This window comes from Panulirus ornatus, chromosome 2 (assembly GCF_036320965.1).
Source record: "Panulirus ornatus isolate Po-2019 chromosome 2, ASM3632096v1, whole genome shotgun sequence".
In the NCBI taxonomy this organism is placed as follows: domain Eukaryota; kingdom Metazoa; phylum Arthropoda; class Malacostraca; order Decapoda; family Palinuridae; genus Panulirus; species Panulirus ornatus.
In genome coordinates, this window is record NC_092225.1 from 28,063,719 (window position 1) to 28,081,679 (window position 17,961).

The 17,961-nt window shown below is 44.1% G+C and overlaps 2 protein-coding genes across 9 annotated transcripts in view; one reads left to right on the forward strand and one right to left on the reverse strand.

Moving 5' to 3' along the window:
• LOC139755058 (uncharacterized) lies at nt 1–12,205 on the reverse strand. Of its 2 annotated transcripts, none has more exons than XM_071673073.1 (3): nt 12,076–12,205; nt 4,830–4,873; nt 1–778 (listed from the first exon to the last, which is right to left on the reverse strand). In XM_071673073.1, exons 1-3 carry the CDS (start codon nt 12,175–12,177, stop codon nt 205–207), a joined length of 720 nt encoding a protein of 239 aa, XP_071529174.1. In that variant the 5' UTR covers nt 12,178–12,205; the 3' UTR covers nt 1–204. The 2 variants fall into 2 exon arrangements, with proteins under 2 accessions (XP_071529174.1, XP_071529185.1); XM_071673084.1 differs by lacking the exon at nt 12,076–12,205 and adding an exon at nt 6,080–6,448.
• The window catches only part of LOC139755037 (isoaspartyl peptidase/L-asparaginase), a 27,446-nt gene continuing 13,160 nt past the window's right edge, over nt 3,676–17,961 (forward strand). Inside the window, exons 1-2 of one of the 7 annotated variants that reach the window (XM_071673022.1) lie at nt 12,118–12,366; nt 17,783–17,850. The gene's annotated coding sequence lies outside the window, so the exon portion shown is untranslated. Of the gene's footprint in view, nt 3,833–11,469; nt 11,572–12,087; nt 12,367–17,782; nt 17,851–17,961 lie in introns of those variants that run through there. The other 6 variants (XM_071673059.1, XM_071673012.1, XM_071673031.1 and 3 more) reach the window with 6 other exon arrangements.

Below are 17,961 nucleotides of genomic sequence, written 5' to 3' on the forward strand. Positions count from 1 at the left end.
TATATATATATATGTATATATATATATATATATATATATATATATATATATATATATATATATATATATATATATATATATATAATGTTACCGGACTTAGCTTGCTTGCAGGTTACACAGCAGCGAGTCCATCATTTCCCTACTTCTGGTTGTAGCGCAGCATCGAAGCGCCAAGGGGGCGGTCTCATACACAGCCTAGCTAACTCACGGACACTTGCTCCTGTCCCTGACGCACTCGTAGGTGTCCTGGTCGAAGACTTTGTTCCCTGTGCAGCGGTACTGGCTCAGGATGAGACTATTGCCTGACACGGACGTCACGCAGGTGTAATACCGTTGGCAGTCGCATTCGGGGTGGGCATACACACCCTCAGATTTCCCTTCGCATGACGCCTCCTCACAGCTGGGCCCCTGCGGGGTTGTAGTCACGGGTGGCGTGGTTGTAGTCACGGGTGGCGTGATTGTAGTCACGGGTGGCGTTGTTGTCGTCACAGGCGGCGTGATTGTAGTCACAGGCGGCGTGACTGTAGTCACAGGCGGCGTGACTGTAGTCACGGGTGGCGTGGTTGTAGTTACGGGCGGCGTGTTTGTAGTCACGGGCGGCGTGGTTGTAGTCACGGGCGGTGTGGTTGTGACCGATATCGGGTTACCATTGATATCGAAGCCGGGACATATGGGCGTGGCTCCCTGGGCGAGACAGAACGCAGCCTCGCCCGTGCCGGAGCTCAGCTCCTCCAGACCAACTCCTTGACACTCGTGGGGCACTGGACACTCCCGTCCTCTGTAAACAACATAAGGAATACGTAAACTGATATATATATATATATATATATATATATATATATATATATATATATATATATATATATATATATATATTATATATATATGGAAGAGATCACAATTGAGCGCGTGATCAACTAAATTCCTTTCTTACCGCAGGGAAATGAAACATGATAAGTTCCCAAGTGCACTTTCGTGTAATGATCACATCATCAGGGGAGATAGTTATATTTTTTCCTCGTATCTCCCCTGGCGATGAGATCATTACACGAAAGTGCACTTGAGAACTTATCGTGTTCCATTTCCCTGTGGTAAGGAATATATATATATATATATATATATATATATATATATATATATATATATATATATATATATATATATATATATATATGAAGCATTACAAGTGTTATGCTGAATGTCAACAACCGATGGTGGTCGGTTAATGGGGCTTTACCTAAGCCTTGTCAACTGCCAGGGTCGTTAAGGCCGGCAACGTCAACGTATATAAACCTCTCATGAAAAATCGTTAACGCATTCAAATGTTAAAGTTTATTTCAAGATCACATACGCTCTGTCTCTAAAGCCCATACGCTGAGGACGCAGAAAAAAAGGAGACTGGCTTAAAACTCACTAATTCTTGCGTCATTTCTCAACTTGGTGACGAAAGTTTCGTAGTAAAGAGGTTGGGTTAAAAATGGTATGACAGCTTCATAAGACTCAGGATTAAAAATGGTATGACAGCTTCACAAGACTCAGGGTTGAGGTATGATACCTTCATAAGACTCAGGGTTGAGGTATGACACCTTCATAAGACTCAGGGTTGAGGTATGACATCTCCATAAGACTCAGGGATGAGGAATGACACCTTCATAAGACTTAGGGTTGAGGTATGACACCTCTATAAGACTTGGGGTTGAGGAATGACAGCTTCATAAGAGTCAGGGTTGAGGTGTGGCACCTCCATAAGACTCAGGGTTGAGGTATGACAACTTCATAAGACTCAGGGTTGAGGTATGACAGCTTCACAAGACTCAGGATTCAGAGGTATGACACCTTCATAAGACTCAGGGTTGAGGAATGACACCTTCATAAGACTCAGGGTTGAGGTATGACACCTTCATAAGACTCAGGGTTGAGGTATGACACCTCCATAAGACTCAGGGTTGAGGAATGACACCTTCATAAGACTCAGGGTTGAGGTATGACACCTCCATAAGACTCAGGGTTGAGGTATGACACCTTCATAGGACTCAGGGTTGAGGTATGACACCTCCATAAGACTCAGGGTTGAGGAATGACACCTTCATAAGACTCAGGGTTAAGAGGTATGACACCTTTATAAAGACAACGAACTCATGTAACAAGCCGTTGATCGTATGTCCGCCCACGCCGCGAGCGTACCGTGGCATGACCTCCTTGTTGCAAGGAGATCCAGGCACCAGTCACGTGATCATCCTCTGGTACTGCGTCATCATTTTGACCGTAGGGCCCAGCAGGGCAGGCGATTCTACGCACGCATGCGCAATGTGGCATACGGGGGGAAAAAAAAAAAGGCTAGCGGCATTCACTGTCATCGCGGAAAGCAAAAATGGGTATGTTTAAGGGAATAGTGGTTCCAACAATGTTGTATGGTTGCGAGGCGTGGGCTATGGATAGAGTTGTGCGCAGGAGGGTGGATGTGCTGGAAATGAGATGTTTGAGGACAATATGTGGTGTGAGGTGGTTTGATCGAGTAAGTAATGTAAGGGGAAGAGAGATGTGTGGTAATAAAAACAGTGTGGTTGAGGGAGCAGAAGAGGGTGTTTTGAAATGGTTTGGTCACATGGAGAGAATGAGTGAGGAAAGATTGACCAAGAGGATATATGTGTCAGAGGTGGAGGGAACGAGGAGAAGTGGGAGACCAAGCTGGAGGTGGAAAGATGGAGTGAAAAAGATTTTGAGTGATCGGGGCCTGAACATGCAGGAGGGTGAAAGGCGTGCAAGGAATAGAGTGAACTGGAACGATGTGGTATACCGGGGTCGACGTGCTGTCAATGGATTGAACCAGGGCATGTGAAGCGTCTGGGGTGAACCATGGAAAGTTCTGTGGGGCCTGGATGTGGAAAGGGAGCTGTGGTTTCGGTGCATTATTACATGACAGCTAGAGACTGAGTGTGAACGAATGGGGCCTTTGTTGTCTTTCCTAGTGCTACCTCGCACACATGAGGGGGAAGGGGGTTGTTATTCCATGTGTGGCGGGGTGGCGATGGGAATAAATAAAGGCAGACAGTATGAATTATGTACATGAGTATATATGTATATGTCTGTGTGTGTATATATATGTATACATTGAGATGTATAGGTATGTACATTTGCGTGTGTGGAAGTGTATGTATATACATGTGTATGTGGGTGGGTTGGGCCATTCTTTCGTCTGTTTCCTTGCGCTACCTCGCTAACGCGGGAGACAGCGACAAAGCAATATATATATATATATATATATATATATATATATATATATATATATATATATATATATATATATATATATATAATTGAGCGCGTGATCAAGTATATTCCTACGAGTCCACGGGGAAATGAAACACGGCAAGTCCCCAGGTGCACTCTCGTGTAATAATCACATCATCTGGGGAGATGCAAGAAAGAAATATAACAGTCAGTTGATATACAACGAAGAGACGTAGACAGGACGCTATTTGGCTGCGAGTGTATAATCTCATTATCCAGAACCGGGAACGGTGGTTGTGTAGGCTGGAGCCGTCCACAAGCCATGTGCCTGGCGTCAGATGGTCGTCGGACGTGAGCATGGGTAATGACGTCTGATTACTATAGTCATGCTTATACATTATCATCGTATGGGAGCTGGGCAGTGAGGGCTGAGCTGAGTCTCTAGAAGGGTGTGTGAGCTAGGCAGTGAAAGCAGCAGTGTTTTCGGGCCGAGGTGTGTCTCTGAAGGCTGTTGTTAGCTAGGCAGTACGAGCAACGCTCTTGTTCCCAGTGTGTCACTTGGAGAGAGTGAGGAGGACAGCGCTGTTGTTTCCACGGTAAGGTTAGTTGGACAGCAAACGCCTTCGTAGGTCTGGTATATACGTATATGGTGGATGAAAGTCAACCTAACTAATGCCACATTATTAGGATGGGACACAGTGTTAAGGCCTATAGACGAATACCATCCATCAGAAAATAAGCCGCAGGAATCACTGTGTGTGTGTGTGTGTGTGTGTGTGTGTGTGTGTGTGTGTGAGAGAGAGAGGGACGCAGGAGCCCCCAAGGTATAGAAGGATTGTAAACAAAAAGGCAAATGTTAAGTGATGCCACTCAAGTGACATGGCATTAGGACATGTTCAGCAGATGAACGTGTGGTACGTCATGACCAAACTAGTGTTCAGGTGACCTTCCTGAGACAGAGAGTGAGAAACGTAAAGGAAAATCAAGATAAAACACCGATCATCTAGGAGGCAATAAGGACGGTACGACAATTATAAGCCACCGCCATTCCCAGCCTAAGAAGTGTCAGGGGCCATACATATATTTGCGCTCTGTGGAAAAGGGAGACGTCATATCGACAGCATTTTCCATTTATAGAAAGATGCGGAGCCAGGACAACCAGAGGACACAAGACACTATCAAGCAGGGAACACGTCAGAAAACATGTAAGGAAGTACTTCTATGGATTCAAAGCGTGGCAACGGGTGAATGGAATTAATTAAGGGTCAGGGATGATTCATAATTGTTCATGGTACACAGAAGTTTAAAAAGGTGTATGACAGAGAGGACAGTATCATAGCAGATACCTGGATAACATAGCCTTACCTGCAGGTATGATGGATAATAGATACCTGGATGACATAGCCTTACCTGCAGGTATGATGGATGATAGATATCTGGATAACATAGCCTTACCTCCTTACCTGTAGGTATGATGGATAATAGATACCTGGATAACAGAGCCTTATCTGCAGGTATGATGGATGATAGATACCTGGAAAACATAACCTTACCTGCAGGTATGATGGATGATAGATTCCTGGGTAACAGAGCCTTACCTGCAGGTATGGACCAGGGGCAACAGCAGGACCAGGCTCCTGACCTGTGGAAGATACGTGCTATCAGTTGGATCTTTTCTCCTACTTCGTTATGATACACCACATCGCTCAACGCGTTCGCTGAAGCAGTTCCTCTCTGTCAAGTGTGTTCGCGCGGAACATGGCCTTCTACACTTCAACTGAGGAAGAGTATTTAGTCATATCGCCTCTCCCTAGTCATTCCTGAGACATTTCGTCTTAATATCCCTGACACCAGTCGGTCCCGTAGCCAAATGTACCACACACACTGCCGTGTCCAACCAAGTCCATCTCTCAAGATGGCAATGCTTCCTTAAGGAAGCATTGCCACAGCGTTAATTTCTTGACAGCTTGATAGATGGCGTTAATGTCCAAATCCTCCCCTCCAAAAAAACAAAAAAGCATCACCGTATTTCAACAGAAGCTTTGTTGTCATTATGTAAAATCTCTTCTCATTCTACCTGTAATACCACTTTGTAAATTACTGCCTCTGAAATCCAAAGGTGCCATATACACAGAAAGAGATAACACCTTAAACATCTGGACCTAAGATTCTTCAACACCTTGCCGTGTGTGTGTGTGTGTGTGTGTGTGTGTGTGTATTGATAACCTCAACTGGCCTGCAAGCCAAGCTTGGATCATTTTGGGGGGATCCGGTCAAAGATGGTGCCATCTTCACTACAACCCCATCCTCACTACGCCCTCATCTTCATTTCACCCTCATCTACATATAACGAATGACACTATATAAAAAGTACATACGACCAGCGACATGGCAGTTCCAAGTGACTGGTGACAGTATTAATGGTGTGACAGTGCGACAGCTCCAAATGATTGGGGACAGTATGGCAACTCCAAAAGACTGTTGCCAGCATTACTGTTGAGAGTATGACAGCTCCGAGTGACTGTTGCCAGCATTACTGGTGACAGTATGACAGCTCCAAGTGACTGTTGCCAGCATTACTGGTGACATTATGACAGCTCCAAGTGACTGGTGACTGCATGACAGTTCCAAGTGACCTATGACTGCATGACAGTTCCAAGTGACCTATGACTGCATGGCAGTTCCAAGTGACTGGTGACAGTATGACAGCTCCAAGTGACTGTTGCCCGCATTACTGGCGACAGTTTAACAGCTCTAAGTGACTTGTGACTGCATGACAGTTCCAAGTGACTGGTGACTGTATAACAGCTCCAAGTGACTGTTGCCAGCACTGCAAGCACGTACTTACGATGAATAACTGGGTGCCGTTCATGGTGTGTGTGTGCGCGCGTGTGTCAGAGGATGGCAGTGGTGGTGGTCAGGGGGTCAGAAGTTGATGTCAGTCCCGCAGGGTCAGTGGGACAACAGCTGTGGCCAGGCCGGCCTCTGGTGGTGTCTGAGGAAGCCCTACCAACGGAAGGTTAGCTGGGACCCTCGTGTGGGATAACCATCCAGCAGCGGGTGGAGCAATGGAACAAAGACGCCCCGTCCTGATATGACTCCTGGGTTTCCTCACGGCTGTGGGCTGACGAAGGTAATTCTTGACGTTTAGCTCTCGTGCCTCTGGTGGTGTCAACGGTGACTCCAGGGTGTGGGCGGGCACTCCTCCCTGGCTGGTGTATATATACCTACCCATCCCCACTGCCTCACAATCCCTCCCTCCCGCCCGCCGCTCCCCAGGGAGGGGGGTCGTCACCATTACGTAGCGGCGTCCCATAAATCAACGCGTCATGGGTAGCAATAAAATCCACAAAGGGTTTGCGGCACCTGAAGGTAACGTTATGTCCGACGCGTGGGCAGCAAGATGACACACTGAGCGTTGCGACCCAAGCAACGCGGACGCGCTAGACGCCTACCCTGGGTCAGGTCACATGTCCTTCTGTTCCCCGGGAACTAGAGGTCACATGTCCCCCCCCCTTCTCCTCCAATGGGAACAAAGGTCATACGTCCCTCCCTCTTCCCAGGGACCAGAGGTCACATGTGTCCCTCTGTTTCCCCAGAGACCAGAGGTCACATGTGTCCCTCTGTTTCCCCAGAGACCAATGGTTATATCTCTCTCTCTCTCTCTCTCTCTCTCTCTCTCTCTCTCTCTCTCTCTCTCTCTCCAGGGACCAAAGGTCACAGGTCCCTGTTTCCCCAGCAACCAGAGGTCACACGTTCCTCTCTTTCTCCAAGGAACAGAGATCAAATGTTCCTTTGTGTTATTGATAATATTTACCACATGAGCAAGACCAAACAATTCAGGAGGGAGGCCGGGCCATCACATACCCCAGGGTCGTTCCAAGGGTCTAGATACTCCTCGAGTCGTACCCTCATGCCCTGAGGTCGTCTCGTCATGCCCTGAGGTAGTCTCGTCATGCCCTAAAGTCGTTACGTCATGCCCTGAAGTCGTCTCGTCATGCCCTGAGGTCGTCTTCATGTCCTGAGGTCGTTTCGTCATGCCCTGAGGTCGTCTCGTCAAGTCCTGAGGTCGTTTCATGCCCTATAATCGTACCGTTGTGCAAAAAGCGGCAACTACGGACACGCATTCCACCAAAATATTGCACCTTAACATTCTAGACTTCGCCTTCTGAAGTAATGCGGTGATGCCACCCGACAATGAGTGTCTCCGTACGGTCCAGGGACGGGAACTAGGCCAAGAGGACCGCTCAGAACACCCAGGGGCTCTGGTACACTGGGCACACCCAGGGCTGTGGGGTGTAAAGAGCAGCAGAAGGCGGGTATATTAGCAAAGGGGAGATAACAGGATAACGGTGAGCCTAGCGGGGGTGGGTGGGTGAGAGGGTTCACTATAACGGGCCAGTGGTAGCACAGTGCTCGGCAGCCACTGGAAACCACTGGCCAAATACGGCAACGGCTGGATGAATGCCACTAGACAGATGAACCATTCGAGACTATTTATCATAGGTTAAGCACTCCGTTAATTAGGTTGTTACTTCGTGAGCACAACTGTATTGATGGCGTGACCATCGTATTTAGGGGATCAAACTCACTGTAATATGAAATATAATACATTCTACACAAACCATCTATAAAGCAAGGACATACACGGGGGTACTGAAAGCAAAGCGGTCGAGCTTCGGCGACTTGAGAACGAGTGAACGGGTTCCAGAGTGGAAATATGAACTGGGATACGCGTCCTAGCAGGAGGCAGCCAACGAAAGGAGAAATGGTGAACGGGTTCCAGTGGAAATATGAACTGGGATACGCGTCCTAGCAGGAGGCAGCCAACGAAAGGAGGAAATGGCTGAGGTTTATCCATTGGATCCCCTCCTAGCGCGGAGGCCCGCGTCCTGACGCCTAGAAAAGTCTGGCGTGACGTCATCCACAACTTCCACTAGCAATAATGGTAACAATAAACCCCTGGCTCTAACATCTCCCAGACGACCGTGCATACCACTCCTGGCTGCAAAGTCAGACAAGCTTTACGACCCATTGTTACATCAGATTACCGAGAAATTATCTAAATCACCGAAGGGTTGAGGTGTGAAATGCCGGACGGCGCCGGCCCAGTAATGTCAACACGGCATCAGAGGTGGCGGCCGCTTTCACCACTTGAGCACCTCTGCTAATTACCACATGGCTGAGAAAACCTTTTATGGCGCCATGAATAACACCGTACAGTGACTGTCTTATTGTTGGCAAGTACTGATCTACATGTACTGACTTGATACCCTCGACGACTGGTGGCTACAGCCAAAGCCGTCATCCTTCCACTAGTGTTATAACTGTCACCTGTCACTAGAAAACATTCTTACGCATTCGTGTTGGTGAAAAAGAAAATAATTACGAATCCATGCATGAGGAGCGACAGGTGTGCCACATAAAAAAATGTCGGTCATGGTCAAAACATATCATTAAGGCTAGGCTACCAAAACATGACACTAAAAGCAGAGGAAAAGGGACGAGAGGATCAATGGTTTAAAATAAAAAAAAAAAGACATAAACCTGCGTTTGAAAAAAGTTCGAGGCTGTAGGGAAAGACATGATAAGGCATAGAGTTCCAAAGTTTCGAGGTATAAAGAAGGGTACAGACGTTACAACGGCTCATCCTCGAGCTGCCAACCGCTCCATCATTACCTATGTGACCAAACGGCTTCGTATTTTGCAGCAGTCACACAACCAGCCAATTCGTAGCAGCAGAAACAAAAGTAATATCAATAATAGAGGGGAAAAGGAAGCCAACACTGCGGCTCAGGGCGAATGGCTGTTTTAAGGTTACGTTGCAACGTAAAAGTTTTTAAGGTTATGTTGCAACGAAAAAGCAGAATATCAATTTGTTCAACTTGAATGGGAAGGTGTTCGCTTCGCCATAAATGGCCGCTGGGCAGTTCAACTCTGCACAGAAAAGAGGAAACTATAGTTCGGTAGCGTTAACTTGAGGCTTGTAACAGGGCAAGTCGTAGTTTCCTTGTGTTACTTGGGGCGGTAACACAATAGTTTTTAAACTAGGCAGTAAAGACACTATATCATCACGGGGCCGAATTCTCGCGTCCTAATTTCTTGTTATTAATGAGCATTTTTTTTTCCCAAATATATTCGATGCCGCAGTGACGAAAGGCAAATCAGATCACCTGAAGGTTCCTTGAAACCATGTCCCCTTGTTGGCTTCGTATAGATCCTACAGTGGAGCCACTTGTTATTCAAACATGTCTCGCTTATCTCTTAAAATATCTTATGCAAATAAGGCCAAGGAGCATACGGAAACTGATTTTCAGAATCGAAAATACAATCGCAGGAAAAGTTATAACGTTAATGTTATCCTTGAGGCTTGGTTAGATATTAATGTTTAAAGTGGCCAGGTTTGTGCGTGTAGAGTCGATTACTGTGCAATGTCGTACGAAATCGCGTGGCTGCCTCCTCCCTCCCCACTCCCGACCCAACGGGGGTGTCCCCAGGTTGACGCCCCAACAGAGATCCACAAATATTTAGCAAAACTTAACTATTTCCACTTAACTGATCTCTTGCATCATTACAATTGATTGCATATGCCTTTACATGCCATAAACTTCTGCCTGGGAACAGCTTCCAGCATTAATCTTCCTCAAACGCACCTCGTGGCCTGGTCTGCCATATTTAGACGACCTAGAGAGCTAGCGCCAAAGCAAAACAGAGCCACTCACACAGTCAACACAAGTTATTCTAAGAGACGCGTTTGTTCATTCCCTTGAAAGCAGAGAGTGCCAGCCTTCGTCAACAGTATTCTACAAGGTTACGTACTTTTAATTTCTAGCATAAATAACAAGAAATTGGACCTTTTTTAATTTCATGTGCATGGAAACTAACAACCAACCCATTTTCTTTTTTTAAATAGGGTGGTTAGAAGAAATAAGGTGGGATAAGGGGAAAGGGATGAAACAAGGGAAGACTGAAACGTAAAGGTTTAATTTTTTAAACAAGTTAAGCATAAATATGTACTAAAAGTAAGGTGATTAGATTCAGCAGTGCAAGACGACAGATGGGGTACGAGTTTAAAGGAGAAAACCTGGAGGAATGTGTGGAAAGAGATTTCAATATCTGTTAGGGCGAAAATGGATGTTTGAAAGTATAGCAGTCCTAGCGATGTTGCATGGACGCAAAGAATGGATTATACGTGAGAATGTACGTAAGTGGGAGAATGTGTTGGAAATTAAATATCTGAGGACAATATGTGGTGTGAAGGATGACCGAGTCAGTAACGGCAGGGTGAGAGAAAGGTATAGAAATAAGAGTATGGCTAAGTGCTAAACTGGGTGCGTTGAAATGATTATGACATGGACAGGATTAGTGAACAGACGTTAATAAAAAAAAGTCAGAAATGAAGGAGACAAGAAGGGATTAACCAATTTGTAGGTAGAATGAAAAATAATTTAAGTGCTCGGGACCTGCACGTGCAAGAGGGTGAAATGCGTGAAAGGGTTAAGGTAGATTGAAGTAATACAGTATGCAGGGTGCAATGTGCTGTTAACAGGCTGACCCGGGGTATATGAAGCAGCCGGGGAAAACAACGGAAACTCTGTGAGGCGTAGTTGTGGATGGGGGGGAGGGGGTGTAGCTTCTGTGCATTACACATGACAGCCCATTCTTAATCTGTCCCTGGCACTACCTCGCTAAGGCGGAAAACGGCGAACCAGAATGAATGTAAAAAGACTTGAATGTTTCTGTGTATGCATTAAGGTGGAATACGTAATACGTAATCAGGCAAGCTATAAATCACTATATCACTTTACCATTACTCAATATCTATATAATTTACTTATGACACCCTACAAGACCATGTGCTGCTAAACACTAATTACATGGGCTGTTTATAGTAAAACTAAAGATGGGCCGAGATCAGTAACTAATACTACCAGGAAAAAATGTCATAATGAAACTATATAAGTCTTTTCCTATCATAAAAATTGGACTAAAGCACTTTGCAAAACCTGTGTAACCATTGATCGTGAGGCAGTTTTTTTATCCAATACAAACCCACATTTATTTTAATCATCCCCTACGTTGTTTCCCGGTTATATACGTTCACTTCAAATATAACTTTTTTTTTCTTTATATATCACACGTTGTTCTACCAGCTCATTTTAAACATACCAGAGGCAATTTGAATGATACATTGTGCTGAGTAATTCTGGTATACTCCCGTTAAAAACGCTCCGAGCATACCTGTTAAGTTACAACTGTCCCACGTGAAACGATTTTGCCTGTGGCAATAAGTCTCTTAACAAGCCAAGTTATATTCCACCTAATGGTCAAGGTCCCAAGGTATGTGCAAGCATATTTCCATGCCTTTTTGAAACAGTTTCTTTGTAGATATAAATGATACATGTTTTTTTTCGGTGTTGCTCTATCCTCGCTACTGAGCTGCAAGTACTAAGATACTGTTGCACTAGGTGTCTTTATTTTGTCATAGACTAGACGTCGGTTACTCATTTGTCAACGGACTAGAACAGTACAATTTGTACATGCAGTTTTGGCATACCTATGGTCAACTTAAGATCGTATGTGGTTTTATAGTTATCCTCAACACTTGAAGATATATAAAAATCATTCGGTGAATGCTGCTTGTTTGACGGCCATAATGACCCTGATATCCCGTAGGCTTAAAGTTCCCAAACAGCTGCCCAAAGTCGATTTAATCAGTGAATTAACAAGGCAGGCACAAAGTACTATCCTCCTTTTACTTCTCTACCAAAGGAGGTAGACTGCCGAACCAGAGATACCATAAAATTAGACATACTGCTATAGGGTGGAAACTTGTATACATACCTCAGAGGTCGGATGGAGGGAACAGGTGACGAACGCGCGCAAATCAGCTGATCCGAGTTTGTAAACACGTGGAGGGTCACACTCCGAGGGCCAGAAAACCATGGTACAAGAGCTTAGTTTATCCACGACCGTGCTAACTGTGGCCCTGGGGGCAACCTTCTCTGTAGGATTCTTCTGCGGGTATAAGTTTAAGAGTTGGAGGATAGAGTGGCTCAAGAGGCGTCGAGAGCGTTTGCAGAGGAAGATACAGCAGACGCAAGCAGAGATCGACATGATACAGAAAACTTAGACGTAAGTTTATTAGTTTATGGAACATTCAAGCGTTATCTTTTTTTTTATGTATACCAAAGATCTTTGATGTATAAAAAGTAATTACAGTAGGGTTTGAGAGATATATGGTTGAACCCGAGAGATATCTAGGTATGGTAGTTCAGGCATCCTTATCTATTTCCACCTAAATATTCGATTTTTCGACTTCACCAATATCATTTCCAGATAATTGACACCACAGAAATAGGTAGGGGATTTGAATGAAATGTATATTAGAGGGCACCTCATAACAAGAGAAGTAACTTACGGCACAAAGCATAAATCATTGGAATCACGTTATATAATTATTAAGGTATTATTACCTTTTAGATCATCCAGCGAATTTTGGGATTTTAAGCCTCTAAATCAGTAGTATATCAGCTTTAAGACCTTTATTTCTGTTTCTCCCTCAATTGATTACTACCCTATGAAATTGCCATAGTCAGAAAATCATTATCCAAACGGTAATTTTTCACGGTAAGCCCTTGTTAGGTAAGGGTTGATTTAATTGAAATTGCGTTTCCGGCGGTTTTTGATGTCTGTTAGATAAATCTGACCGTCATTTCTCTAGCAAATCACTAAATTTTGATTTCTCCTACCCAAAATCCCGATTCCCGCTAGGGTCCCCTATTGCCGATGGATAAAGGAGGGGATATCTCAAAAGGTACTGCTTTGCGTTTGAAACGAGTGTCAGGATCGTGTAAAACACATAAAAAACCATTGGGAAAACATAATTTCAACTCCTAATTAGGTGAATGTTCGAAACTTTAATATTACCATAGTCCAGACTCGGAGTTTGGGGGTGATTTGTGACGTACTTTTTAAACTATAAAGCTGAATGTGACAGCGGGGAAAGGTATGTTAATTAGGGGAAATGCTGTGTGAAAGTAAGTGAAATGCTTTGAGAAAACAAGAGACCTAACTTCCCCTTGCAAACTATGTCCACCTTCTTTACAAAGTTATTTGAAAAAGATGGTTTTGGATTCAGTGGCTGGGAGGTGTATATGCTGTGATCATTAAATGTGCTGATTTCCTTTCTGTACATGCAGCTAACATGGTGGAAGGGAGGTGACAACAATGTTGTAGGGGCAAAAGTTGGTTTGCATTGGAACCAGCTTTGGGAAGTAAGTGCTTTTGTTGTAGGTGCTTTAAAAAGTTTGTTCTTAATACAGAAATACCTGTAGGAGACCAAAGAATCTCATGTATCTCATTAAATGATATTTGATAAGGTGTTAGTAGTAGTTCAGAGGAAGTATTGGGATACTTCATGTGACAGTAGGTAATACAAGTAGATGAAGAGAAAATCAACAGAACCTATGAAAACAACCCCTGACCTCATGAGCTATCAGGATTTACCTTAATGTTCAACATTTTTAAGAGAATATACCAGTCACACGCTTGAAAATGCATTTCCAGCATAGCACTGGATGTTAACATACAGACGATGAGTGGCCATGTAATCCCAGCAGGAGACAAATATGAACTTGGTATATAAATACTTTAATTCAGATAGTATGTGAGGTTGGAAGAATTTTTTTTATTTTGTGTAGGTACTGTAGATATGGTAAAGGCATTTGATTTTTTTTCATATGTTTGCTGTTACTCAGAGTTAGTGCTTGGAACAAACAAAGAATGGCCTCATTTGGTCACTTTAATTCTCATGCTGTCTTGTGAAATGCATCAAAACCAAAACCTCCGATTCAATGCCAAGCCTTACAGAAGATTCCCTAGTTTTCTCTGACCACTTCATATGACATGGTACAATCAGTTGGCATCGCTACTATTCCATCTACCTCATGCATGCTTCATACCCTCCTCCATGTTCATGCCCTCATAACTTGAAGCACCTTTCCATCCCATCCTTGATCTCTTTGTTCCCTTCACCTGTTTTGACTCACAGAATCTCTTAAGTCATTTTCTGTTGACTTTTCTTGTGTTTAAACTATTTCACCACCCTGTTGATTTCTCTCAAACATACTCGACACAAAACTCATCTCCTACCCTGTACTCTTAGTGGTACAGCCTCACCACTCACCAAAGCTGACTTTCCACTTGAAGTGTAGCTTTAAGCAGCTGGAGTCTGGTAAAATTATATATATATATATATATATATATATATATATATATATATATATATATATATATATATATATATATATTTTTTTTTTTGTCGGTCTCCCGCATTAGCGAGGTAGCGCAAGGAAACAGACAAAAGAAATGGCCCAACCCACCCCCATACACATGTATATACATACACATCCACACACGCAAATATACATACCTAAACATCTCAGTGTACACATATATATATACACACACACAGACACATACATATATACCCATGCACACAATTCACACTGTCTGCCTTTATTCATTCCCATTGCCACCTCGCCACACATGGAATACCATCCCCCTCCCCCCTCATGTGTGCGAGGTAGCGCTAGGAAAAGACAACAAAGGCCCCATTCGTTCACACTCAGTCTCTAGCTGTCATGCAATAATGCCCGAAACCACAGCTCCCTTTCCACATCCAGGCCCCACACACACATATATATATATATATATATATATATATATGCTCTGTGGAAGGTATTAAGAATATATGGTGTGGGAGGAAAGTTGTTAGAAGCAGTGAAAAGTTTTTATCGAGGATGTAAGGCATGTGTACGTGTAGGAAGAGAGGAAAGTGATTGGTTCTCAGTGAATGTAGGTTTGCGGCAGGGGTGTGTGATGTCTCCATGGTTGTTTAATTTGTTTATGGATGGGGTTGTTAGGGAGGTAAATGCAAGAGTTTTGGAAAGAGGGGCAAGTATGAAGTCTGTTGGGGATGAGAGAGCTTGGGAAGTGAGTCAGTTGTTGTTCGCTGATGATACAGCGCTGGTGGCTGATTCATGTGAGAAACTGCAGAAGCTGGTGACTGAGTTTGGTAAAGTGTGTGGAAGAAGAAAGTTAAGAGTAAATGTGAATAAGAGCAAGGTTATTAGGTACAGTAGGGTTGAGGGTCAAGTCAATTGGGAGGTGAGTTTGAATGGAGAAAAACTGGAGGAAGTGAAGTGTTTTAGATATCTGGGAGTGGATCTGGCAGCGGATGGAACCATGGAAGCGGAAGTGGATCATAGGGTGGGGGAGGGGGCGAAAATTCTGGGGGCCTTGAAGAATGTGTGGAAGTCGAGAACATTATCTCGGAAAGCAAAAATGGGTATGTTTGAAGGAATAGTGGTTCCAACAATGTTGTATGGTTGCGAGGCGTGGGCTATGGATAGAGTTGTGCGCAGGAGGATGGATGTGCTGGAAATGAGATGTTTGAGGACAATGTGTGGTGTGAGGTGGTTTGATCGAGTGAGTAACGTAAGGGTAAGAGAGATGTGTGGAAATAAAAAGAGCGTGGTTGAGAGAGCAGAAGAGGGTGTTTTGAAGTGGTTTGGGCACATGGAGAGAATGAGTGAGGAAAGATTGACCAAGAGGATATATGTGTCGGAGGTGGAGGGAACGAGGAGAAGAGGGAGACCAAATTGGAGGTGGAAAGATGGAGTGAAAAAGATTTTGTGTGATCGGGGCCTGAACATGCAGGAGGGTGAAAGGAGGGCAAGGAATAGAGTGAATTGGAGCGATGTGGTATACCGGGGTTGACGTGCTGTCAGTGGATTGAATCAAGGCATGTGAAGCGTCAGGGGTAGACCATGGAAAGCTGTGTAGGTATGTATATTTGCGTGTGTGGGCGTATGTGTGTGCATGTGTGTGGGGGGGGGGGTTGGGCCATTTCTTTCGTCTGTTTCCTTGCGCTACCTCGCAATCGCGGGAGACAGAGACAAAGTATAATAAATAATATATATAAATATATATATATATATCATCCCTGGGGATAGGGGAGAAAGAATACTTCCCACGTATTCCCTGCGTGTCGTAGAAGGCGACTAAAAGGGGAGGGAGCGGGTGGCTGGAAATCCTCCCCTCTCGTTTTTTTCAATTTTCCAAAAGAAGGAACAGAGAAGGGGGCCAGGTGAGGATGTTCCCTCAAAGGCCCATTCCTTTGTTCTTAACGCTACCTCGCTGACGTGGGAAATGGCGAATAGTACGAAAGAAAAAGAAAAAGATATATATATATATACAAAATATATATATATATTCATATTTACTATACTTAGTTGCTGTCTCCCGTGTTGGCAAGGTAGTGCAAGGAAACAGATGAAAGAATGGCCCAACCCACCCACATACACATGTATATACATAAATGCCCACACATGCACATATACATACCTATACATTTCAATGTGAGTTTGAATGGAGAAAAACTGGAGGAAGTGAAGTGTTTTAGATATCTGGGAGTGGATCTGTCAGCGGATGGAACCATGGAAGCGGAAGTGGATCATAGGGTGGGGGAGGGGGCGAAAATTTTGGGAGCCTTGAAAAATGTGTGGAAGTCGAGAACATTATCTCGGAAAGCAAAAATGGGTATGTTTGAAGGAATAGTGGTTCCAACAATGTTGTATGGTTGCGAGGCGTGGGCTATGGATAGAGTTGTGCGCAGGAGGATGGATGTGCTGGAAATGAGATGTTTGAGGACAATGTGTGGTGTGAGGTGGTTTGATCGAGTAAGTAACGTAAGGGTAAGAGAGATGTGTGGAAATAAAAAGAGCGTGGTTGAGAGAGCAGAAGAGGGTGTTTTGAAATGGTTTGGGCACATGGAGAGAATGAGTGAGGAAAGATTGACCAAGAGGATATATGTGTCGGAGGTGGAGGGAACGAGGAGAAGAGGGAGACCAAATTGGAGGTGGAAAGATGGAGTGAAAAAGATTTTGTGTGATCGGGGCCTGAACATGCAGGAGGGTGAAAGGAGGGCAAGGAATAGAGTGAACTGGAGCGATGTGGTATACAGGGTTTGACGTGCTGTCAGTGGATTGAATCAAGGCATGTGAAGCGTCTGGGGTAAACCATGGAAAGCTGTGTAGGTATGTATATTTGCGTGTGTGGACGTGTGTATGTACATGTGTATGGGGGGGGGGGGGTTGGGCCATTTCTTTCGTCTGTTTCCTTGCGCTACCTCGCAAACGCGGGAGACAGCGACAAAGTATAAAAAAAAAAAAAAAAAAAAAAAAAAAAATTTCAATGTATACATACATACACAGACATATACATATGTACATATTCATACTTGCTGCCTTCATCCATTCCTGTCGCCACCCTGCCACACGTGAAATAGCACCCCCCTCCCCTCGCGCGCCTAGGAAAAGACAACAAAGACCACATATATATATGTGTGCGTGTGTAATGTAAAATCTTCATATGCATTTTGGATTCCTTTATAAGGAAAATTTACAAAGAGTCCACACATATAACTAAGAAAAGTATATTGCTGTACTGCCATGCATTCAGAGGAGAATGTTTTATCCCTCAACAGTCAAAAGTGCATGGGGAACAAAGCTGCACCCTTTTGAAACTCATGATCCAGTTTGGCAGTAATCTTGAGTGAGTCAATGTATTTTTGAAGTTGGCAGATTTTAGAAGTACTTGTTTTTGATACTCCACTTGTATTGCTTTCACTTTAAATTGTAATTTACTGCATATATGTTCAGTAAC

What these genes read in the sequence shown, in the direction of transcription:
- LOC139755058 (XM_071673073.1), bottom strand. Translation starts at nt 12,177, where the DNA reads ATGGTTTTCTGGCCCTCGGAGTGTGACCCTCCACGTGTTTACAAACTC. An exon ending in CCCTCCATCCGACCTCTGAG is followed by an intron (nt 4,874 to 12,075) that starts GTATGTATACAA and finishes TATCTTCCACAG; the next exon opens with GTCAGGAGCCTGGTCCTGCT. An exon ending in CCCCTGGTCCATACCTGCAG is followed by an intron (nt 779 to 4,829) that starts GTAAGGCTCTGT and finishes TGTTGTTTACAG; the next exon opens with AGGACGGGAGTGTCCAGTGC.